We start from the raw sequence: 24,733 nt of genomic DNA, 5'->3' as shown, positions 1-24,733 counted from the left end.
ATTTCAAGGCCTGCTTGATCTACAGAGCTCTGGGACCATCTCAAACAAAAAACCCATTTGAGCCACTTCTCCACCCCCACAACTTTAAAAAAAAAAAAAAAAAAAAAAACTGGGAATTGAACTCAGGACCTCTGGGATAGCAGCCACTGCTATCAACCTCTGAGCCTTCTCTCTAGCCCCCGTGTTTAAAACACTAATTATGCTTAATGAAACAACCAAGAAAATTGGCCTTCAGCATGACTAGTTCTTGCTAGCTGATTAAATTACATCCACAGCAGTCTAAACTTGGTGTGATGTCCCTTTCCAGAAGTGATGTGTGCTCAACAAGAGGCAGAGTAAACATGTTCAGAACACGTTAGGGGTAGGAAGATCAGACCAGAGGTCACAGTCACCCTCAGTTTAAAAAGGATTTATTTCAAGGTCAGCCTAGGCTATACGACACCTTGCCTCAAATGATCAAATCAGCGGTGGGTACACTTAATGGATGTTCTTAGCATCAAGATTAGGGATACCTTTCACTGCCTTAAAAGGACCACAAAAATTTTTCAGAAAGCCCAAGACATTGAGGACTTACAAAATTTTGAAATTCCTGAGCATCAAGGAAAACATGTTCAGGCATGCATGAGGCCCAAGACCTAGCTTCTGTGAAGCAGCCACCAGCCATTGGGACTTCAGGTCTATTAGCTGGTTACCTCTTCCCTCTACTTCACTAGCCCTGCATACACTGGCTGAACGCTGTTCTGCTTCCAAACTGAGTGTTGCCCTGGCTGCAAGGGAACAGAATGAGGCAGAAGCCTAGCGCCAGTTAGATGGTCAGAGGACTAGGAACCCTAACCCTCCAGTGCCTCCACATGTCCTTCACTGAAGCCTAGGTCCCAGCTGAACAGCTGGAGTTCCACACCTTCCACTTCAGGTACTTCAACAACTTTGAATTTGACCCAATATATACATAATTATCTCCCAGTAGCTTTTCTGACAGCCTTACTCAGACATAGAAGCCTGGCTAACAGAACACACAGGTGAGGCTGGGGCAGCAGGTTTCAAAAACTCACTTTATTCCAATGTGAAATGAAGACGTGATGGTTTAAAAACAAGAAAACGTTCTTGATAACTGTGGGGATGCCTTGCTGGCTTACGCCCATTCCCTTTGAAACAAGGTCCCTGGACAGATACTATCCATCAGCAGCTCCAGCAAAACCCCAAGCAGGGGCTCTGCCTAGAACAGCTCCCCCAGGCTCAAAGGGTGGCCATCTCCTTCAGGGACAGCAGACAAAGAGAAGCAACGCAGGCAGGGAGAGATAGCAGTCAGGTAGTAGGAGCCCTGTCACCCCAGAGCCTCTTTGTAGAAGTGCTTATATATGGCAAAGACCAAGTAAGGAGCCTGGCTCCACAGAGGTGACCATCACTCCTGTGCATGGCACTTTCCCTGGAATCCATGATCAGCCCTGGGTCCCTGCCCCTGTAACTACCCCCCACTGTGCATTAGGCAGCTCAGGTTAAAATGGGGAGAAAGATACATTCAGACTGTTGGCCCCCTAGGTTTTGCCCACCTGGGGTATAGGAGCAGGAAGGCAAGTCAAAGCCTATGGCAGTGCTGCCTCCCGCTTGGCCAAGGCCAGGCACATAGATGTATGGGGGGGGTCCACCACTGCAGGCCGCATCCCCTCACCCTGAGGCTACAGGTAGGCCAGGTCCAATCACAGTAAAGCCACTGCAGGTCTTACCTTGCACCCTACCAGGGATCCGGCTCCCCCCTCCCAGGACACAGAAAAGCCCCCATCTTTTTTTACTTCAACCTGGACTTTAAGCCAGGCTGGACCTGGGGGTAGTGGCAACAAAAGCAGCAGCTGTAATGTCAAACATACAAATGACCTGAGAAATCGCATCTGCACGTCATCCTCTCACAACTGACTGGGCTGGGCTATGTACATCTGGAAGGACGGAGCAAGACACCCACAGGCATGGACAAACACACCTGCTTGAGGACGGGAGGCGGGGGGCATTTGCCCCTAGCTGGAGTTGATGCCTACACACTTCATTCTCTTCTCTTCAATTAGGCCTCTGCATTGAATATTCATTGAACCAGTGCAAACTATCTTTTGGGGGCAGGCAGGCCAGGCTGGGGCCCCAGGCAAATACTGGGGGTGGGGCAAGGGTGGAAAGTGGAGGACTAGCTTCGTCTCCCAATCTGCAGGGCATGCCCCCTTCTCCTGGAGTCTGTCTGCATCACTGGGTAATGGGGCTGCTGACTGTCCATGTTTCTCTCCTTTTTTTATCCCTGTACGCTTAGAGAAGGATCCTCCTTGGCAGTCTGAGGGGAGCCCATGTCCTCTTGCTGGGCTCTTGCTGGCTCAGGATCAGTGGCCACATCATCAGCCTTATCCCTGTTTCTGCTGGCCTCCTGGAGCTGGTGTCGCCGTGCCACCTCTGCCTTCAGGTTTTCCAAATCTTTTTGGCTGAGCATTAGGAGGCAAAAGTGGAATCAGAGTAGCCTGCGCCCTCTGCCACCCTGCAGCTTCTATCACATCCCAGTGACACATGGAACTTCACTGAGCCCTTTGCTTCACTAGTGGGAGATGTGTGGATGCTCCTCTCCAGGATCTGGGTGTTCCCTACACTTTACAAAGTATTTATGAGGGTATGCCACCCCCTGCCCCTAAGTTCAATTTGCCCTTAACCTCTGGCTTCTATAGCAAACCACATACAGTGCTGGCTCGACCAACACCATCTCCCACATCCAGGAAGGAGGTACTCTCAAAGCAGTTTAAGAGCTGCAGAGGAGTTTTCAAATGGCTGGCTGACAGGACACAGCCCTGTACTGGAAAAGCAGGTAGCTAGAATGGAGTCACTTTGTATGTATTGGAAGTGAAAGATAGCAAGATAATGGAAAAGAAAGTGCCAGGTACAGTGAGAGCCTGGATCTCAGTACTTGGGAAACAGAACAGAAGCTCAAGGTCATTCTCAGCTACATAGCAAGTTTGAGAGAAACCTGGGCTATCTGAGATGCTATCTAAATAAAACAAATTTGAGCAAGCTACACTACTAAAAAATTAAAAAAAACCAGGTGGTCATACACAATTCAACTGTGGCTAGCCTGGGCTAGCACTATAAAGGCTAGCTGTCTCACAACAGCAAAATAAATACAAAATACAAAATACTATAGCTATATTTCCTGGATTACAAAGTGTCTGGGAGGAATCACAAAAACTGCTGAGCATACACTTTTAACGTCTGAGCTCTCTGCCAATGTAACTTCAACAGAACCTAAACTGGGCAGTGGTGGCACAAGCACAGCACTCAGGAGGCAGAGGCAGTTTGAAGACATTTTGGTCTAGAAAGCAAGTTTCAAGACAGCAAGGTATATCTTGAAACAGAGAAACCATGTCTTGAGAAAACAAAACAAAAATAATAATTAAAAAAAAAAAAAAAAAGGCCTGCCAGATAGTGGGGAATGGTGGAGGGCTCACCTGAGAGGAATGAAGAGAATGCCATTGATGACATTGAGCTGCTCCAGGACACTGGCCATGCTAGGAGCTGTGAACTGAGAGTGGTGGGGAAGGCCAGAGGTTAGAGGCGCCTGGCAGGAGGCCAGGGAACTGGACCCACTCATCCCAGGTTCATACCTTAAGGGGTGGGATGTTAGCACTGGAGCCATTGCGGTAGATCTCATTCATGGTGCGCTGCAAGGCTACAGCCTGCTGGGTCAGGCACTTGAGGTACTCAGAGCTCTCCCTGGTCTTCTCATGGTCCTCACCTAGCTATAGAGAACGAGGGCAAAAGCAAAGGGGGATCAGGACTGCACTGACACAGGCGCAACCTTCACAGCCCCTGCTGAAGCCCACCTGCGTCTTGTAGATGGTATAACCTTCCTTCTCATGCTGAAGGGCTGACCGGAATTCAGCTTTGCTTTCGTAGACCCGGGCAACAAGGTGGTGGCTGCAAAGAGCAGAATATATGGGGCAAAGGAGGGACAAGATGTGGAGCCCACCTGGGGACTGGTCCCGCCCCCTAGCTCCAGAGGAACCACTCAAGGCCAGGGCACAGGGCATAGGTAGAACTTCAGAGAACCTTTCTCAAAGGTACAAGACAAAACTAGATCCCTTTCCCATGCCACCAAGAGTTTACTGGGGGTCTCAGCTAGTACTGCCTTACCTGAGAGCCACCTTAAGGGCCTTGGGCCCATGGTACTTGGTGGTGACAGCCAATGCATTCTCTAGGAAACGCAGGGATAGGTCATACTCCATTACGCCATGCAGCACCAGCCCGATGTTGTTCTGGGGGATAAGAAAGGAGTCAGTTCCTCCTCCACCTCCCCCGAACATAGGCTAGTGTCCACCTAAGGACACCTTTCACCCACATCCCCTCTCCAACACTCACATCCAACAATGCCATCTCAGGGTGGTCCTCCCCAAATACAAGCAGCATGAGGTAGCGGGCACGATACAGCAGGCTCAGGGCTGTAGACAGCTGGCTACTGGCAAAGCAGTACAGGGCCAGGTGCATCTGTGGTTGGGGTCATGGTGGTCAGAGTGGGCCCAGGCATCCACCCCCCCCCCACACACACCAATTTCAAGGTGGCTACTCACATACTCCTGGATGGTGTTGGGATGCTCGATGCCCATCACCCGCTCACTCATCAGCACTGCCTTCTGTTGGTTGCTGAGTGCCTGGACATACAGGGCATCAGTCTCAGGTGAACACTGCCCCTCATCTGAGGGGGCCCACACAATGTGCCCTACCCTGCAGTCTCTACCACTTGCAGGCACACAGGCAGCAGGAGGTACAACCAGCCGCTGTGACTGTGGAGGCTTCTGAAACCCTGAGACCATCTGAAACTCTATGTTGTTTGTCTTCTTCCCTAAAAATCTATGCAAATACAAAAGGTCCAAAACTACACTTCAAGTACGTTCATTTCTGAAAAGTTTTCTTAGGATAGCCTGATTGAGAAAGGAGGCCTAGTGTACGCTGACCATCCAAAAGGCCTCTCAAAGCCAATGAAACAGCTGCAATATATTCACAGAACATTGAAGAAAACAAAAAAACCATCTGCTGCTTTTCTCGTGGTCATTTCCAAGGCCAGGTATTGTGCCACCACAGCTTACTCACAGGCTCTCAAAATCTACCCTTGCCACTGTCCCTGAGTGTCCAAAACCAAGTCACATCTACTTCAGCAGAACAGAGAGGAAACTACTGAGTCCTCCCAAGGACAGGAGTGAGGGGTGGGTTTGCTCACAGAACGAGACCTTTGGGGCTCTCTGGATGCCACTTACTCCCACCCAAAAGCCCAAGGAAGAGCATTCTCCCTGTTCCAACAGGGGGTGATGATGGAGCCCCCAACCAATACTATGGCCAGAGGTGCCACAGCCTACACACCTCAGCATAGTCACCCATGATGTAGTGGAGGCGGGCCAGGAGACGCAGGCAGGCGCAGATCTCCACATGCATGGCTCCATACACGTTATTGAACAGGTTCAGGGCCTCATTGATGAGCTCACAGCCTTCCTTCAGGAAGCCTACGAGGCAGCCCGGGTGGCAAGGTCAGGGATGGGCAAAAGACACACCCATTTCCCCCAGCCCACAGTGCCACGCACCCTGCTGTACTTTGGCCTGCCCACTCTGGAAGAAGTGGAAGGCATCTGAGGCCTTGGGGTTGACATGCTTCACCACAGGAAAGATGTTGAGCACGTCCTCCTCAGTGAAGGCAGGCTTGTGGCGGCTGTCAAAGCTGTACTCCTTCAGCAGAATCTGGGGACAGGGTTCAACACCCAAAGCCTCAGCCTTGGACACAGAAGGACAGCACCCCCAGACTACTAGCATGTCTGACCAGAGAGTACTCTCCCAAGAAAGCTCCCTTCCCCCTGCCTTGTGGCTCAGGCTGGAAACGAGGGCCCACCTGGATCCCGGTTTTCAGGGAGATCTCTCGAAGCAGTGTTATCTTCTGCAGCCCGTAGGTCTCCACAGCCTGGTCCACAGAATCACTAGGGGTAGGAGCGGGGGCTGAGCAGCCCTGCACCCACCTGCCACTCTGGACAGCTGCTGAATTCCAGAATCACTAAGCACTCCTCTTCACTGCTCAGCACTAACCCTCGCAGCCCTGCTTCCCCATTCCAGTCCCCACAACTATACCTGTTGGCCTGTTGTCCTCTCTCCACAGCCCTGTGACCACAGGCCCTAGATGCTGCCTGAACTCCAACCCCCAACCCCCTACACTTGTGGTAACCCTTATCCCCTGCGCCCGCACCACTCAAGGGTGAAGTCAAAGTAGTTCTTGGCCTCCTGGCAGATGTTCTTCCAGAGCTCCTGGGGGGTCATCACAGCCCAGGCAGTGTTGTCTGCAGCTCCGGGAGGCCGGTTTTTTCTCCTCTTGTTCCTTTTCTTGGAGAGCAGCTCATCAGCGGGCAGGTGGGCCACAGGGTTGGGGTAGGAGCTCAGGAAACAGTTCAGGAAGTGGCTGATGGCAGCTGAGAGGCCTGAGAGCTCCACTCCCTGAGCCAAGTTTTGACTGAAGTCAGGATGGCCCTAAGCCCCCACCCAGGGCTCTTCTCCAGGCCCCATGCCACCCAGGGAGGTCCCACCAACTTGGGGAAGAGTGGCAGCACCTGTAGATACGTCTTGAAGATATGCTTGGCAGAGCGTGTGATGAGTTCTCCAATACCGATTTTCTGAGGGGTCAAAGAAGGAAGTCTTGGGCAGGTTCCAGGCCTGCAGCTGCAGCAGTCGTCTCCCAGCCTAACCCTAACCCACTCACATAAATGTGGTCCAGCTGGTCACGGGCCGGACTCCGTAGCACCAGATCCAGCACCTTGCCCAGGTAGCGCATGTTGATACCACGTTGGCGCATCACCTCAGCCAGCGTGGCCCCATCCATGGGCAACACAGCATGCTCTGTGCAATCCTTTACCTGTGGGACTGGCATCAGGTCACGACCAACCCTAGCCCTCTGTCCTTCCCCACCTCTTGGTTTTCCCTATTGCCCTACTGGAAGGAGAGAACTAAGGCCCTGGCTTCCATGAGGAAGAGAGAGGAGACAAGGTGTGAAACATGCACAGGAACCTGCCCGTCTTCTCCACAAGCAAGGGGAACAGAAAGATGGACCCCACCATCAGGAAGCAGCTTGGCCCCTTGGGCCCACAGGTGGCACAGGGTCATCTGGTCATGTGGGAAGGAGCTTTACTCCAGTCACCCTGAGACTTACCATGAGACAAACATGCCACCTAATCAAGGGCCATGATATACAGCTAGGAGGAAGCAAGCCTATCATTCAGAGGCCTAGGCAGAAAGCTAGTGGGATCAAGAGGACAGGAAATCCCAGGCCTCTCTGGGGCTGAGGACTAGAATCCCAGCCTCAGCAGGGCAGAACCTATGCCTGATGCCTCTGACCTCTTGGGCCCTGCCAGTCTGCCTGGCTAGAAAGAGCTAATGCAAAAGCTATATGAAGGGTCTATGCGGTAAGACACCAAGGAGCATGAGGCACCAAGTCTGCAACAGCCCATCCGGCAGCCCCCACTCTTCAGCCCCTCCCTCACCAAACCAGGGATCTGGCAGGAGAGCAAGAAGGCTGCTGCATCTTTCAACAGTTGCTTCTGGTCCTGAACTTCATCCTGGCAGGACTCAGGAAAGCGAACCCCTGGGAAGAGACAAAAGGGAGGCCTGAGCCAAGTAGGTAACTTCAGGACCAAGACAGAAGCCACCTGCTGCTGAGGCCCCAAACCCACCCACCCCACGATGATCTGTCCTTGCCTGCAGGGTTCATTTACTGATTACCCTGAACCCCACACACTTGCCTGGGGAAAAGATGTCAGGGTTGAAGCGAATGTCAAAGGCCGTGCTGCTGATGGAGCCAACAGCCTTGCAGGCATTTCGAATCACCTCTCGGCTTCGAGGGTCTACTGTGGAAATGTGTGAGGATAGGAGGTAGAGCTGTGCTACTGTGAGCCTCTGGCCCCACAGCCCTCTCAGAGGTCATGAGCCACCCATGGCTAAGCTGCCAGGACCAGCTCGGGCTGTCCCACACAAGCACAGCATCCCCACCTGTGCCATCGTCTGAGGCGATCGTCTCTGCCAGCTCCTTCACCTTGGCGAGGCCACTCACACTACTGCCCTCCTCCTCACTTCCTGCCTCAGGTCCTACTGAGTCTTCAGAGTCAGCCTCTGCTGAGGAGGGAGGACCACCATTCTCCAGGGAGGAGGGGGTCTCCTTGTTGGCCTTCTGCTGCATCAACTGTAAAGCAGCCAGCTTCATGAAGAGAAGGTACCTAGAGCAGAGTAGAGCAGACACGAGGTAGCAGGGCATTGTATAGACAGTTCAGTGGTTAAGAACACTTGCTGCAGCCAGGCGTTGGTGGCGCACGCCTTTAATCCCAGCACTCCGGAGGCAGAGGCAGGCGGATCTCTGTGAGTTCGAGACCAGCCTGGTCTACAAGAGCTAGTTCCAGGACAGCCTCCAAAGCCACAGAGAAACCCTGTCTCGAAACCCCCCCCCCCCACAAAAAAGAAAAGAACACTTGCTGCTCTTACAGAGGACTCAGGTTCAATTCCCAGTACTGACATGTTGGCTCACAACCATCCATAACTCTAGTTTCAGAGAATCCAATGCCCTCCTGACCACCCTTGTCACTTCTACAGGATATAGGCACACATGTGGTACACATACATACATATAGGCAAAACATTCATACACACAACTATAGCAAATAACTCTACAATTGGAGAAGAAAAAAAGGCAGGCCCAAGTTCCAGACCTTTGGGGGCAAGAAAATGCTAACACTAGGAACCCTGTAAGCATGAGGACACTCTCTCCAGTATATACACGTGACAGTGCATGTGTGCCTGTGCCAAGCTGGCAATGCCGCCAGACAGCAGGTCAGAGCAAAACCAAAGTGTGCTATACATCTGTAATCTCAGCTAGCCCTAGGAAGGCTGAGATGGGAGGATTGTGAGTTCAGGCCAGCTTCTGCTCCATAGCAAGACCCTGCCTCAAAAACAAAATAAACAAACCCCCACCAAATTCTCCTCAGCGAGAGGACAGCTGGGGTATATGGGGGAGGGGAAGAGACTGCATACTAGGCCTCACAACAGTAAGCGGAACAGGAAAGCCAGTGGCATTTGGAAAGAGTTCATCATGGTGTGAGACACAGCAGATGGTGTGTTCACTGCCAGCTGCACCAACACTTTTAAGTCCCACTTTCCCAGCCCTACACTTGAGATCTTCCTCTTCTTTTATTTTGGGGGAGTTTTTTGTTTTTTGAGACAGGGTTTCTCTGTATAATGGTCCTGACACTCAAAGCCAGGCTGGTTTTGAACTCAGAGATCCATGTGCCTTTGCCTCCTAAGTGCTGGGACACAGCTTCTCTGTGCAGTTCTGGCTTTGAGCCCAGGGACCCACCAGCCTCTGCCCCCCTCTCAAGTGCTAGGATTAAAGCGGTACACCACCACACCCAGGTTTGTGTGTTTATATCAGTGTGCATATGTGCACATGAAAGCCACAGGAGGACTTTAGGTTCTGTAGTATTATTCTCTACCCTATTCCCTTGAGACAGGACCTCTACCCAACAGCTAACAAGTTCCTCTGACTATCCTATGTTTGTACCCTCTCTCCACAGTGCTGAGGTTAAACATATGCTACCACACAACCTTGTATGCTGATGGTTTGGGGATTTGCATGTAGGCCCCCATGTTTACACAGCAAGCACTCTCACCCACTGAGCATCTCCCCAGCCCTGCACTGCACTCAAAATCACCTGGGGAGATTTCCAAATGCTACAGAAGAGTCCAGGATTACTTTACTGATTGCCAGTTTAGTTTAGCCCCTTGCTAGTTTGCAAATGACAGAGGCCCTGATTTCTGCACCTGGAGATCTGAGGTAGGCAAAGGCTGAGGTACACAACCCAGCTCTAGGGATCAGAGTTTCCCTCTTCCAGGAGCTTCCCCAGAACAGACCCCCAGCCTAACCGAGCCAGTCATGCTATCAGTGCAGATCAGGCCAGCAGCAGCCACTCCTCACCTGTGCTCCACAAAGGCATCCACCAGCTCCTGGCGCAGACAGCACAGCTTGTGTCGATGGGCTCGAGGGAAGCCAGCACGAGTGCACTCCTCAGGCAGCTCCTCCCCAGGCACAGGGAGGAAGTTGAGGTCCGGTGGGAAAGTGCGGAGCAGGTCAAGGATATAGTGGCGTCCATCATTGCCAATGATGCCCTTACACTCCACTGAGGAGCAGAGCTCCACCTCCTCGTCTCGGTCATTAAGCACTCGGTGACGCAGGATCTTGAGGGGCCGGCTGGTGCGCTCTAGAAGCTCCAGATAGCGTGGGTGCGACACCACTGTTTTGCCAAAGTCAATGGAGCCATAGATGACACTCTGCTCCTGGTCCCTCTCCAGGATGCCAGGGATGATGGACTGAGCTGTGACACGGTAACCGCGGTAATCCACTACCACTGTACCCAGTGTGTACAGCCCCTCCACATCTACAGCATTGTAAGTGCGCACACCATTCAGGTCATTGCTGGGCGCCACATAGGCTGCCACATCCCCACCAAAGTCTTTGTAGTGGTCCCGGACATCAAAGCCCAGGCTAAAGAAGATGTTGTTCCAGATGAACATCTGCATCTTGGTCTCCTCGCTGGGGTTGATGGCCATCACATTGCCATCAATAACTGCCATGGCACCCCTTGTGGCTGCTGCGGTGAAATCACTGTGCACCTGTGGAAGCCAAGGTTGGGAAGGTGAGTCAGGCCCCGAAACATCCTATCCTGGCCCCAGTTTGCCTGGATGGTGAAGGCAGTCAGGAACCCTGGCCTCAATTTCTTCATATTTACAAAAGGGCAACAGTATCATTTCTTAAAAGCATTTTGAAGCTGGGCATTGGTGGCGCACGCCTTTAATCCCAGCACTCGGGAGGTAGAGGCAGGCGGATCTCTGTGAATTTGAGGCCAGCCGTCTCCAGAGTGAGTGCCAGGATAGGCTCCAAAGCTACACAGAGAAACCCTGTCTCAAGAAACAAAAAACAAACTCAACTCTCTCTCTCTCTCTCTCTCTCTCTCTCTCTCTTATATCAAGATTTCTACTTGAAAAGAAAACAGTTCAGGAACAAAAGGGACTATGCAGGGCCAGTGAGATGGCTCAGCAGGTAAAGGTGCCTACTGCCAAGCCTGAACTACCTCACTTTAATCCCTGGACCTACAGTGGAAGGGGAGAACTGAGTCTCACATTTACATACTCACACACACTCTGAACACACACCCTACTACTAATAACAAAATTCTAGAAATGTTACACTAATGGGCTGCTGTGCCCAGAAGGGCCCCATTGGTGGAGCATGTGGTTCATTGAGAGCACCATGTCTCAAAGGAGAACATCAAGATGGCTGGAACTTACCATACCCAAAGAAAGCTAGGTCTTGAGAGTCTCAATGAATGAAGCCATAGAAAAGATCTGAGGTGGTTTCCTGGGAGGCGGGAGGTTGAGACACCCTGCAGGTCCACCTCTCCAATGTTGTGAACAAAGAAGGGCCAGTGCCAGCTTCCAGTTTTCCTTTTACCTATAAGCCCAGTTAACAGGTAGGCTTGTGGCTGTGCTTTAGTCAAAGGGGGATGCAGTCACCTTGAATATGGCTCTTTCTCGAAGTAGCCGCTCAGGCAGGTTCTTGCGGGGCAACTCCCTTGTTGTCTGCAGCTCTTCATTCCAGTCACGGGTCTGTGGAGGGGCCAGGGAGGCAGATGCAGGTTCAGCATGTGTTTCCTGGCCTGCTCGGAACTATCCCCTTCTTCCACCTCCCTGTGGACAGGCCCATAGAGATTGGAGGGAATCCCCTGGAGGTGCACAGGAGCTCTGCACCAGGACAGCTGGCTGGGGGGGGGGCGGGCAGTACCTGTCCAGGAATGTGCTCCTCATAGCCCAGCCTTGAGGTGTAGGCGTCCTCAGCACGTACACAGTCCATGGCATGCTCTGCCTGAGGGGCTGTCCAGCTGTATACCTGGAACGGGGTAGCAATCCTCTCGAACGGATGGCGCTGGACCCTGTAGCAAGTGGGGGAATGGGGAAATGGGACACCCCTTCAAGCTTATTACCCAGTTGTGAGCTCTGAGGCCCCCACTGTTCAGGCATCTCTTGCCCAGAAATGTTACCCTGAAGTCAGACAGAAGCAAATGGGCACCTCTCCCAGAACCAGGTACTCTTGGGCATTGGGGCACCATTCCTTCAGGAGGAGTTGCTGGTGTGGGCCAGCCTGTGACTAGAAACAGGGCAGGGCATGACAGTGTGAAGGTGCTGCCTACCTTTTCTTCTGCAGGACAGCAAAGTTCTTTTTAAAGGTTGGGCTGATCTGGTTGAGCAGTTCTACTAGGGAATGGCTGAGGAAGCGGGGGCTGGCAGGCTTGGGATTGAAGTGGTAGGCTGTGGACCTGCAAGGAGAAGGGTCACTGAGCAGGTGCCCCAAGTATTTGTCCTTAGACCCAAAATATGGGGACATGCCACGGCACATGGGGGGCCTAGCAGAGACTTACTGATTCAGGTAGAAGCCCCTCGTGGATGCGGTGATGCTGACTTGCCGGTCCTCAGCAGTGATCACAAACAGGTACATGAGGTCCCCGTGCATCTTGCGGTTCCCAGGAGGTGGGTTCCAGCCGCTCATGGTGAGCACTTTCAGACACTGCAGGGGCTGCAGAAATGGCCAGACATGAAGAGACAAGTCTTTTGGGACCCAAACCAGAGTCTTGCTTCCTTGATGTTCCTGAAAGTCTTACCTTCCAGTCACGGTTCTGGGGCTGCAGGGGACACAGTGGCCGCTCCCGGCTCCCTGGCAGGATATACTCAGGTGGCGTGCAGTCAATGGGGTCCATCTCCAAGCCCTTCTTCCGTTTCCCACTGTCTGAGGGAGCCAAGGCTGGCGGTCAGCCAGGAACCAACTATTTCTATGGCTCAATGCGGCCCTGGCTTGCCTTGACTCCAGCCACCCCAAAACTCCCATGTAAGGATGACTTGCGGGCCTTTTTTTTTTTTCTCTCTGTACAAGTCCTAGACCCAATTTTCCCCGCACCTCCTAAGTCACCATCAGTGAAGACACTCAGGAAGGACAAGGAATTGCAGTCAACTCCGTTGAAGGCATCAGATGGGTCCAAGCTCTTGAGGAGGTCTCGGACGTGACGCACATGGATACGGGCCTCACGAACTGTGTAAGGCTCTGCCAGAGGGAAGAGGGTGGAACATTACCAAAGCCCTCCCAGAAAGACCTGCCTTGCAAAGACGACATTTGCAGAGCGCTATCATGGGGGATGGGGAAGGTTGGTTAGTTGGTTGAAATTTTAAGACAAGGTCTCTTTCTATAGTTTATGCTACCCTGCAACTATGTAACCCAGGCTACTCTTGAATTCAGTGCTATTGCCTCAGCCTCCAAAGTACTAAGAACTCAGGCAGGGGCTGGAGAGATGGCTCAGAGGTTAAGAGCACTGACTGCTCTTCCACAGGTCCTGAGTTCAATTCCCGGCAACCACATGGTGGCTCACAACCACCTTGAATGAGATCTGGTACCCTCTGCTGGTATGCAGGCAGAATACTGTATACATAATAAATAAATAAAATCTTTAAAAAGAAAATTGCTTCCTGCTGTCTGGAGGCAGCAGCATCTTTAAAAATAAAAATAAAAATTAAAAAAAAAACAAAAAAAACAAAACTCAGGCAGAAAGCTACCATGCCCAGCTTTCTTTTCTGATAGTTTGAGGGTAGAGTTAAGAATGGTCTACCATGAATCTGCATCTCCTGGGGTAGCTTAAAATTTCTTTTTTACAAGTTGGAACAGAGTGACAAAGCTTAAGACAGGGTCTTATGTAGCTCTGCCTAACCTAGATCTAACAGTGATACTTGTCTGTGCCTCTAAGTGCCAGTATCACACAAAGACTACCATGCCTACTGAAATTGTTTTTTGTTTTCTTAAAAATGTATTTTTAGAGTCAGAAGGTGGTGGCACACACCTTTAATTCCAGCACTCAGGAGGCAGATGCAGGAGGATCTCGTGAATTTGAGGCCAGCCTGGTCTACAGAGTGAGTTCCAGAACAGTTTGAACTATTACATAGAGAAAATCTACCTTGAAAATCATAAGAAAAAAAAAAAAAAAAGATTTGTTTTGTTTTTAATTTAAGTGTAGGTGCATATGTGTTTTTGTGTTACTGTATGCCACATGTATGAGGGTGCCTGTGGAGGCCACAAGAGGGAACTGGAACCCCTATAATTGGAATTTTGGCTGTTGTGAACCACCTGATGTAAGTGCTGGGAACTGAACCCAGGTCCTCTGGAAGAGCAGGAACCATACTGAACCATATTTAACTGCTCAACTATATCCTCCAGCCCTGAATTTTACAATTAGGCTCCCCATTTTTAAATTTTACTGTCAGCCAACTATGCCCAACAATTGTGGGGGCAGGATCAGGAGTTCAGATAAATATCAGGTTGAAAGCAAGCCCAGGCACACACGCACACACACAAAATCCTATGCTGGCTGGGCGTTGGTGGCACACGCCTTTAATCCCAGCACTAGGGAGGCAGAGGCAGGCGGATCTCTGTGAGTTTGAGGCCAGCCTGGTCTCCAGAGCGAGCGCCAGAATAGGCTCCAAAGCTACACAGAGAAACCCTGTCTCAAAAAAACCAAACCAAACAAAACAAACAAACAAAAAACAAAACAAAACCCTATGCTGGGCAGTGGTGGTACATGCCTTAATCCCAGCACTTGGGAGGCAGAGGCAGGAGGATATCTATGAGTTCGAGGTCAGCCTAGTCTACAGAAAGGGTTCCAGGACAGGATCCAAAGCTACACAGAGAAACCCTGTCTGGAAATACAAAAAGGACCCAAAATTCCACTATGATTCCAATATGATGAACACATAAGGTGCGTTTCTGATTTCCAAACACACCCGTCTGCCTGCTAGTGGGATACTTGTTTGCAAAGAACTTCTACCCCCTGTCTCTTCTTGAAGCCCACACAGGCCCTGGAGAACCCATTAGAGCCATGGGTTTTTGGTTCTGATACTTCCAGTCCTGTGGAACTGTTGGGCCTCCACAGCCCAAGATCCCAGAGTCAACATGCCCTGTAGTGTGTTTTATGGAATTGTAATGGTTTTTCTGCAAGAACAAAAAGAGGTTCAATGATCAACTGTGGAGTCAGACTTTCCCCAAGTTATTTACTTATTTTCCTTTTTGGTTTTTTGAGACATGGTCTTGTTCTGCAGCCCAAGGGTACTACTTCCACTTCACAGCAATCCTCCTGCCTCAGCTACCCAAGTGCTGGGATTACAGGCATAATCACTGTGCCCTGTTTTTCCACATCTGCTCTTTATAAGCTGACAGTCATGGGCCTGAGCTGCTGCAGGAACAGCCAAACCAGCCTCACCACATCAGAGCAATATGGCTCTGCAAGGGGCTGACACCCTCCAGAGAACTGGGGGGCAGAGGCAGGCAAATTAGCTGTAAATTCAAGGCCATTCTGGTCTACATAGCAAGTTCCAGGACAGTCCTCACAACAGACAGAGAAGAGACCTTGTAAAACTTTTTAGGTTCCTAAAGAGGCAACACTTATCTTTTCAGAATTTGATAAACTGATTTCAATCCTAGTTTGGGACTGGCTGGATTTTTAAAAATGGGAGACTCTTGGTCTTTAAAGTGTGCCATGCAGTAGAAAAGAAAGGGAGTGACATCCTGGGCAGTACACTTATGCTCCGGTCTCACCTCCATGTGCTCAGATGGAACATACAGACACTAGTACTGGGGTCTATTAGGCTATTTGTCCTAACTCTGGGCCTTCCTCTTGACAGCCACCAGCTTAATCTTGACCAACCTTCCACAACTCGGAGCACCGAGCCCTCCTGCAGACCCTCCACACTACGAAGCTCTGAGAAGTGGTCCAGCATGTTGCCATCCAGGTGCAGTGAGAAGCAGGTACGGTGACAAGTGTCCTCACGGTCCATGAGCACCTGGTGGATCTCCTGCACCATCTCCTGGGGGGATACCTGCCAGGGAGAAGGCCACTCTGGTAAGAAACTATATGGCAGGGTGCAAGAGTATACCTCCTTGCTACCAGGCCAAAGTACCTGGGACCCTAGAATAGATACCCCAAATACCCACTTTGCTACTTTTAAAAAAAAAAATAATAATTTTTATACAGTGTTCTGCTTGCATGTCTGCTTACAGGCCAGAATAGGGCACCAGATCTCATTATAGATGGTTGTGAGCAACCATGTGGTTGCTGGGAATTGAACTCAGGACCTCTGGAAGAGCAGCCAGTGCTCTTAACCTCTGAGCCATCTCTCCAGTCCTCCATTTTGTTACTTTTTGGGTCTTAAAATGAAAACTCCAAGTCTTATCCAGGAATACCATGTTCACCTGCATCTGTGTTTGTATACATACTTAGACATATGTGAGCTAACTAGATAGAGCTTGGCCCCAGTGTCCCAGGCATAAACTACTTCTAAGGAACAAGAACAATCTCTCAACTGGAGAATGGAAAAACAGGGGAAGTAACAGAACACTAAGGTTTCCAGGCAAATGGCTCTGGCTTTGCCAGTTGCTGCTGGTGGTTACACACCAGCAGCAATGGGGCAATGACTTGAACCTAGCCTCATCCACTGTGCTAGCCCAGACTCTGGGCAAAAGCCAGGACTTTCAGATTCCTGCACATAGTCCCAGCACATGCAAAGAGACTGGCTTGGCTTTCAAACATGCTCCTCTCCAGCAGCATACTAGAACCTGGTCTCCAGGCACATCTTCCTTCACCTTACCTGCAAGGAAAAGGGCTCAATGCCAGGGGCCAGGATCTTCACAGAAAAGCCTGTGTCCTGAATGACAATGACTTCCTGTCCAGTGGTCTCATCACCAGGCTCACCCTCATCCAGCCCATTTTCTTTGGGTAGCTCAGCTGTCCCTTCTTCCTTCTTCAAGCTCTCTGAGCAGTCACCATTCAACAGCATGACTGAAGGGGGCTCTGGGGAAGGTGAGAGCCGAGTCAGATGGGGCTTCTGTCTCACATACCCAGTTGGGGATGCATCCCATAGACCTACTAGAAACCACCCCTTCCCCACTGTGTATGTGCAGACCACTGCCATCTCCTTTACACATTCCACGCCCTCCTTTTCCATCCACTGTTACTCAGCCCCGTCAGCTGGGATTCCCAGGGCCACAATGCCACATGCCAACCTTCTCTAGCAGCAAGGCCACTATTCTTCTATCTAAGGAAACAACCTTATTGCCCTATTCCAAGTCCATTCTCTCTAGTGACCCTGAGCTATGGGCTGACCTTAGCCCCTCCTAAACCCATTTCTCATACTGATTCAAACACTCTCCATCTGTAAGTTCAGTACTGGCCACATGGGCTTACAGATGGAGAGTATCCTGGCTCAAGCTTTTCAACAGAGACAACTGCCATCAACATGGACTTCCCCTTACATACCATCAAAAGCTCATTTTGTTAGAATGAAATTACCATCCAGACAGACCAGTCCCTGTTCTCCCCCAGTATCTAGTCACCTACCCTAAACCTGCAACTACCCCTAGGTATTGACTCTGCAGCCATGGCCTTGGTACAGTTTTTCAACATCAAGAGGGTAATTTGGAACCCTTCGGATAAACCACTGAAGACTCAAGTATGGGCCAGCCTAGGGCACCTGCCCCAAACCAGCCTCAGCTCTACCAGGTCCCTTCCCTCTCACCTCTGTGCTCTTGATTACACCCCTGCTCTAGACACACACACACCACCCAATCATCCGTTGACTTATTCTGTAGCTTCTGATGGATCATTCTACCACTCATGATATACTGGTTCACTAGGCAAACTCATTCTTTTTTTAAAAAATAATTTATCTGTATTTTATATACATTGGTTCTTTGCTTGCACATATGTCTTTGTGAGGGTGTTGGATCCCCTGGAACAGGAGTTACAGACAGTTGTGAGCTGCCATGTGAGTACTGGGAATTGAACCTGTGTCCGGGCTCTTAACCACTGAGCCATCTCTCCAGCCTCCTCCAACTCATTCTTATGTTGCAGGTGAATAAACTCACTTCTCCAGAGTCTGCCCAATGACCCCTGATGGCAGAAGTACCAGCTCCACCACTGCTGGAATATATGCTGGAATATATAGCTACTATGCTATACTGTGGATAGCTGTTCACACCAGCAGCTCTCTGTTTCACCTTCTGTCTTATCATGGCTTAATGGAAATATACCAAATCAATTAGTGCCAGTCTACATTCTAGCCCAATATTTGTGAACAGTACCAAACTTAACGGGCTGTGTTAAGAGAGGGAATCAAGAGACAGAACGTCCCATTCCTCCCCACCAAGCATTAAGAGAAACAAAAGAAAGGCCCCTCCACCCTTAGAAAGCCAAAGACCTCCTCAGAAACCTGCCAGCTAAACGTAGGCCTGCCTGGACTCCACTTGGCAAACAGAGACCTTGGCCCCAATAGCTGCCTGCAGCCCCACTATCTCAGCTCTGAGCAAAATGCTCCAGACAGAACAGCTATGCTCTAGATGTCAGCCCAGCACATCCAGACCCCGGGATCCCTTTCCACCCCAAAGCCATGTAGTATGTCTATAAATCAAGGGCCTCAAGGAGAAACCTCTCCCCTTTCCTTTTACCCTTTAAGTTAATAGTTGATAAAAAGAACCTTCAGGATTTCAGATGTAGTATCTACTCCTTTATCCCAAAAAAAGGCTGAGTGAAGCCTAGAAAGGTTTAAAGTGAACCCAAGATTCCCCAGCTCATGCCACTGGTCACTAAGGGACTCCAATAATGCTATCTGCACCACACCATATCCCTTCCAAAACAGGAGTGCCATTCAAGAACCAAATAACACACAGAATCCCCCTTTTGATGACCTAGACACCCCTGGAAGGGATGTCTTATAAATGAACAACCTACCCAAAGTGAACCCTTGTCTGGCTCTAAGGACAGAGCAGACAAAGATAGGACAGTGTGGCTAGGTTGCTAAGACCAGCAAAGGGGGGGGGGGTTTAGACAGGAGAAGCTTCCCCTTGCTGGGTCCCTGGAGATGGCCTTCCAAATTGGAGACAGAACCTGCACAAGCTCTTAGGTCTGAAGATGAAAAGTAGGCAGTTAGGCCTGGACCTCAATAGACAGCCTGTGCTCTTCCAAGTGTTTAGAATGGAGAGGACCAAAGAAGAGAACAGAAAAGGTAAGGTGGCCCTAACCCTGTTTCCTAAGCCAGGGACCTGTACCCTGGGATAGTGAGACTTAAAAGACAGCCAGTCCTGGCCCTCTTCTTTCCTCCATGGGACCCTAAAGGCCTCTCCACCACAGGTCAAGTGACCTCTGCTCAGTCACTGGGTCCACACAGCCCCATAGCCCACCTGGTACAGTCAGCAGCTGTGTTCTTCTTGGCTCTGGAGTCTCAGGGCTGCCATGGCAGTAAGGCAGCCAGCCCCCCTTACCAGGCCCAGGCTCAGTGACGACTCTATCCCTTGTTCCAGCCTCTGCTTCTACCCTTGTAGTGATGCAGCTGGTCAGCTCAGGGCTGGAGCTCCAGCTGGCTTCAGGTTTCAGTGGGGCCAGGCCTGCTGGGGCAGCCCCGGGAAGGGCACATTCCCCCTGCCTCGCATTCTGCTCAAGGTCGGCCAGAAGGACAGCAGTGGGCCAGGAGGCCCCAGTGGCTCCAGGACCCTGGGAAGAACTGTTCTGGCCCACCTCTCTACACACCTCAGAAAAGGGATCACTGCTAGTGAAGCCATTAGGAGAGCAGAGAAACCTGGCATTTGGGGTACCTGGGCCCCTTAAGATAGAAGGCGTAGGGGACTGGCTGGCAGGAACAGGGCTCAGCAAGGGGGTCCTCTCCTCAGGTCCACCCACAGTGGCAGTGGGCAGGACCGCTTCAGCCAGCTGCTGACAACAGCTAGCACAGACCCGGGCCCAGGCCATGAGACAGTCACCCCTTGTCCACCAGCTGCCGACACAGAGCACCCTGTCTTCTTCCTCTTAGGTCAAGGGACTGGCTGAGGCTTCTGGCTCCTGCTGCCCCCTGCAGGTGACCTGGCAGCAGGCCCCTTCCTGAGAGTCAACTGGGTCTAGTGAAAGGGGGATGGGCCACCAATCTCCCAGAGGACAACTGCACCCATGCCTCAGGACTCCATGCTGCACCAAGAATCTGGCAGACTACCTCTTCTCTTCCCAGCAGCCTGTGCGCTGCCAGGAGAAAGCCAAACGTCTCCTCTGGGGAAAACAGAGCTGCCAGCAAGAGGCTGAAGGCCATCGCACTGTGGAGAAGCAGCATACCCAGCCTCGCCAAGAAGCCTTCACAGGGCCTCTGACTTGTTGCCAGGGCCCAGTTAGGACTGCTCTGGAATCCATACTAACCAGCATGGGCGTGGGAAGGGAAGCCAGGCTCCCACTCCAGGTCCCCGAAGTCCCTGAAATGGCTTAGCAGACCTTTGGCTTCTCTTCAATCCTAGCAGGTTCTGAGCCTCACACTATGACCTGAGGCAAGAAGGACCAGATCCACACAGAGCTCCATTCCTTCTATCCCCCTCCCCAAACACCCTGACTCTGGGAGGGGAGCAGACAGACTGGTGATAATGTCAAAGTATGCCAACACTGTCTTCATTCTAGCTCCCATTGGGCCAGTGTTCACTCCAGAGCCTCTCCCCAGAAGGAGCATTTCAGACCACCATCCCAACTCATCAAGGAAACCGAAGCTCCACAAGTCTAAGTGTCCACGGTCTCAGAAACAAAAGGCAGTGCAGCTAAGTCTAGGAAAAGGTATGTGTGTCAGAAGCACAAACCCAGGCTTCTAGGTACCACTTTTAGAGTACAATATATTGTCATGCTCCCCGAGGGACCAGGATGAAGCAGTCCATCTGGCTCTAAGATCAATCCAGATCTCTACTCCACTGCACTCAGATCCTAGGGGCACCTCTGAGGACCTAGGATTTAGTGAAAGTGAAAGAAAAACAGGCAGTCCTCCGCAGAATGAGATTAGTTGCCTGAATGGCACTTGTTGCAGGGGATAACTTACTCCTGCTTCAAGTCTCCAGAAGGACAGATCAGAGTGGAGAGACAGTGCATGCCCTCCCTGGGCCTGAAAGTATAAGGACTCCACTGGCCAGAGATGGTCACAGACAGGAATCACAAAGGCATCTAAGTAACCACAAGTAGCCTGTATATGCCTCCCCAGTCTGATAAGAGTCTTCAGAGACCATGCCAGGGCCAGGCCACGCCCTAGCAAAGGAATCAGCAGGTGAGGCTAGAACAGGAAGTAAAACCCCAAAAGATACACCACCCCATCCTAGGAACCCAGGGCTTTAAGTCAAGGGGATAGAGGCAGACAGGCAGCCTATCTATGGAAAACCTTGTGTGCCTCTTTCCTGTTTCCCAGACCAGAAGCAGGTCCAAGTGTGGTTCACTGTTTCCCCAGTGAACCCAAAAGAGCAGCTTCAAGATTCTGCTGGAGAGCTTATAAACCCCTCAGTTCTCCCCTACTCGTCAATCCCCTTCAGTTTCCACGCCCAATTCAGGGAGCCCTCCCCTGTGCAGAAGGAACCTGACACACCACTGTGAACTTGAAAAACCTGCCTGTTCTCTTAACCCCTAAAAGCCACTTTATTCCTAAGAAGGTAACTGACCCTTGCCTGTCTTTATCCTCGCCTCAAAGGTACTGGAGAACTTCCAGAAATAGGGGCTGAGGGTCAGGGGTCTACACTCTGATATCCATACAAGAACCTGACCTGACAGGGGAAGCAGAATAGGAGGGGGGCTCTATTAATGTTCCTTCCCTTGAACAGATCCAAGATGGCCGTAAAGTGAGTCTGTTATCTGTACCAGCTTTTTGGGGACACAGAAGCAAAGATCCTACACACTAGAAAGCCCTATACCCCAAGATGAAGAGTTATGCCCTGACCCCAACCCAGCTCCCCTCACCCCAAGAAAAAGCCCCTCAACACATAACTAAGAAGGGAACTTAATTCTGGGTAGTCACCAGAAATGCTCCACCATTCCAGCTCCTAAGTTCCCTAAATCACATACAAGATAAACCAGCATTCTTGTCTCAGCTTCCTCTAGGCCAGGCTGGGGCTGGCATGCTGGCCAGAAGCTAGAAATCCAAATGCTTCCCTAGACAATGAAATCACTATGACCTTGGACAAGCTGCTTCATATCTCTTCAGATCTCTTTGATGGTGGGGAAACCAGCCAGCCCCAACCTTCTCTTCTCCAGCTTGCCCATGGATTCAGAACTGCATCAGCCTGGTATGCTGCCCAAACCCTGGCCTTGCCTAGGCAAGGTAAATCCACTGTGATGGAAAACAGTCTAGTAAGTGTTAGGCCCATCCTTACTCCCAAGTCAGCCCTAAGTCTGCTCACTGAAGCCAGGAAGAATAATGATGAGCTGAGACAAGTTCCCATGGTGGAGAGAGCTGAGGAGAACAAGAGATAAAGTGGCCCTGCACTCCCACTGACATCCTGGGTGGAAAGGACCAGTCTGGCCCTGAGGAAAAGTGAGGAGGCCTAGGAAGGGGCTTCCAGCTTCAAGGCTGGAGTCTGAGACGTGGTGAAAATAACAAAAAGGACACAGGCGAAGTACCAGCGAAGTAGGCCCCACCCCTAGACAAGCCTCGGCCACTCCCAAAGCCACTACCACACAGCCCCCACGGGGGAGAGCTGGGAGCTCCACTCCACACTAATGACCTTTGCCTTAAAAAACAGCAGCTCTGGTCTGACCCACTTTTCGCAATAAGGCAGGTTAATGATCAAGTTCAGGCACAAACACCTCCCCAGCCAAAGAGCCAGGCTTTGCCCCCCTCATACAGGCAGGGCCCCAACCCCCAAATGAAGTGGAGGCCAGTTACTAAAAGAATAGAGACCGGAGCCCGAAGACCCGGGGTTAAGCCCTTGTCTTAAGAGTGTACCAGAGACACCCCCACAAAACATACACCCCAACTTGCGCTCTCCCCACAGTCCAAGTTTGGGCAGCTCCAAACAAGAGCCTCACTCATTGGGCTGCAGCTCTGCCGCACAGGAACGTCTAGGACGAGAGGGACCAGAAGGAGGCTGGGCCGCAAGTGTCAGCGTCCCCAGCCCCGAGGGCTCCCCAAGCGGGGCGCAGAGGGGGTGGGGCCGCCGACTCCATCGGCCTGCGGCGGCGACGCACCCTCAAATCAAACCGCGTGTGCGCGCACGTGTCCCCGAGATCCTGCGCGCGTGTGTCCGCCGTAGCTGCCCTTCCACGAACCCCACGTGCGAAGTTCGGGTCGTAGCCGGGGGTGCCAGTGAAGGTGACCTTCAGCGCGGGGGCGGCCCAGCGCACCGCCCACACGGACGCGGAGGGAAGACGGCTGTCCACGCCGAGTCCCGAACCCTCCGGCTCGACTCGACCGGGGCCCCGGCCCAGTTGCCCCTGGCCCCGGCCCACTCACCAGCCGCGCTCGGTCGCCCCTTGCCGCCTGCCTGCGAGCCGTGCTCCCGGGCACTGTCGGCCGGGGCGGCGGCCGGCAACTCGTCCGTCTTGATGACCATGGCGGGAGCGGGCGTCCGGCTCGCCTGTATGCGCCGCACGCCGCGCCACTAACCCAAGTGCCCTGCGCGCCGCGGCCGCTGCGGGAAGGACGGAGTCACCGGCCCACGTGGTGCGCGCTGCAGCCTTTGACCCCGCCGCGGCTCCCCTGCCCCGCCCTCGCGCCCGGCCGGCCCACGGCGGCCGACGAAGGACAAAACACGAGGCGCTCCGTTGTCAGTCCACCGATACGGTGGACTTAAAGCCTTAAAGCCTTAAAGGCAACGCGTCGGGGCTCAAAGGAGCGAGGCCTCGGCCCCCTGGTGAGGCGGGGCTTCCGGGAGACGTCTCCTCGGTTCGCCGCCCGTTGGGCGGGCGCCGTGACCTTGGGTGGAGACTCGAGCAGGACTGCCTTCGCTCACTGTTCCCCTCTCCCAATGACCCTGCGCTTCCTATTGCCTATCTGCCAAAAGTCCGCGCCGGGTATATCAGCGTTGTTATCGCGACCCCCTGCGCCCTCCTCACCGAGTGGGCTCTTAACTGCTGAAGGGAAGGGACTAGAGTGTATTTGGATTATTGAGGAAGGTACCAGAGGCAGGGTGAGGGTTGCAAATGAGCATAAAGTGCCAGGAACAGACTATCAAAACTTGTACTGAGCACCACGGGTTTTTCCCCTATCGGTATTGTAACACAGTAGGTGAATTCTCGCTTCCAGCCGCCGTCCCCCTCCTCCATCCCCGCACACTAGATAGGTTCTCACTTCCAGACCAGTATCTTGGTTTATAATGAAGGACGCTGAGGGCCAAGGTCACCTAAGAGAACAGCTTTAGGCCCGGATCAATCTAAATCTACAGATCCGTCTTGACTTTAGTTTCTATTTTTCTGTTCGATTGGTTGGGTGGGGAATACGGAGTGAAGTCAGAGGTTGCTGAAGGGATGACTTGTATGTGCCTTGCTGAGGGCTGAATTCAGGACCTCTGGCATGGTGAGGGTGTCTCTACCACTGAGAGAATTCACCTTAGTTCCAGAGGTGAAATTTGAGCCAGGTCTTGCCAGACAGTTCTTCAGGCAGAGATGCAGGCGGGGGTGGGTGTGGGGGACTTTTGTGAAACACCTAAGCAATTTCTTTACACTTGCTGGGATCTAATGGCACCTGGGAAGCTGTAGCTGAGATGGAAGGGGTCTACATACACCCTTGTATGAATTGCAAAGCCAAGTAGATTTAGAAATCCAAGTGGCACAGACTCTTGATAGGT

The 24,733-nt window shown here is 51.8% G+C and overlaps 1 protein-coding gene across 2 annotated transcripts; it reads right to left on the bottom strand.

The window, feature by feature from the left end:
- Positions 1 to 1,031: 1,031 nt before the first annotated feature.
- Cluh (clustered mitochondria homolog) lies at positions 1,032 to 23,500 on the bottom strand. Of its 2 annotated transcripts, none has more exons than XM_027426784.2 (26): positions 23,401 to 23,500; positions 16,762 to 16,964; positions 15,822 to 15,993; positions 13,034 to 13,177; positions 12,741 to 12,865; positions 12,501 to 12,655; positions 12,273 to 12,398; positions 11,867 to 12,014; positions 11,599 to 11,691; positions 10,004 to 10,698; positions 8,032 to 8,255; positions 7,785 to 7,889; positions 7,527 to 7,627; positions 6,749 to 6,901; positions 6,600 to 6,662; positions 6,242 to 6,486; positions 5,894 to 5,978; positions 5,592 to 5,745; positions 5,374 to 5,513; positions 4,587 to 4,667; positions 4,378 to 4,503; positions 4,153 to 4,274; positions 3,843 to 3,936; positions 3,624 to 3,758; positions 3,468 to 3,541; positions 1,032 to 2,456 (listed from the first exon to the last, which is right to left on the bottom strand). In XM_027426784.2, the coding sequence occupies exons 1-26, from the start codon at positions 23,498 to 23,500 to the stop codon at positions 2,273 to 2,275; spliced, it is 4,047 nt and encodes a 1,348-aa protein (XP_027282585.1). In that variant the 3' UTR covers positions 1,032 to 2,272. The 2 variants fall into 2 exon arrangements, with proteins under 2 accessions (XP_027282585.1, XP_027282586.1); XM_027426785.1 differs by having other exon boundaries at positions 2,273 to 2,456; positions 7,785 to 7,886.
- Positions 23,501 to 24,733: the final 1,233 nt, after the last annotated feature.

Source organism: Cricetulus griseus, chromosome 7, assembly GCF_003668045.3.
Source record: "Cricetulus griseus strain 17A/GY chromosome 7, alternate assembly CriGri-PICRH-1.0, whole genome shotgun sequence".
NCBI lineage: Eukaryota > Metazoa > Chordata > Mammalia > Rodentia > Cricetidae > Cricetulus > Cricetulus griseus.
Note: the sequence above shows the minus strand (reverse complement) of the source record. Positions and strands in the feature narration are given on the sequence as shown.

Coding starts and splice junctions, on each gene's coding strand:
- Cluh (XM_027426784.2), bottom strand. CDS start 23,500: ATGGTCATCAAGACGGACGAGTTGCCGGCCGCCGCCCCGGCCGACAGT. Junction 11,692..11,866: donor AGGAGCACATTCCTGGACAG/GTACTGCCCGCC, acceptor GCCCCTCCACAG/ACCCGTGACTGGAATGAAGA. Junction 10,699..11,598: donor GAGAAAGAGCCATATTCAAG/GTGACTGCATCC, acceptor TGGCTTCCACAG/GTGCACAGTGATTTCACCGC.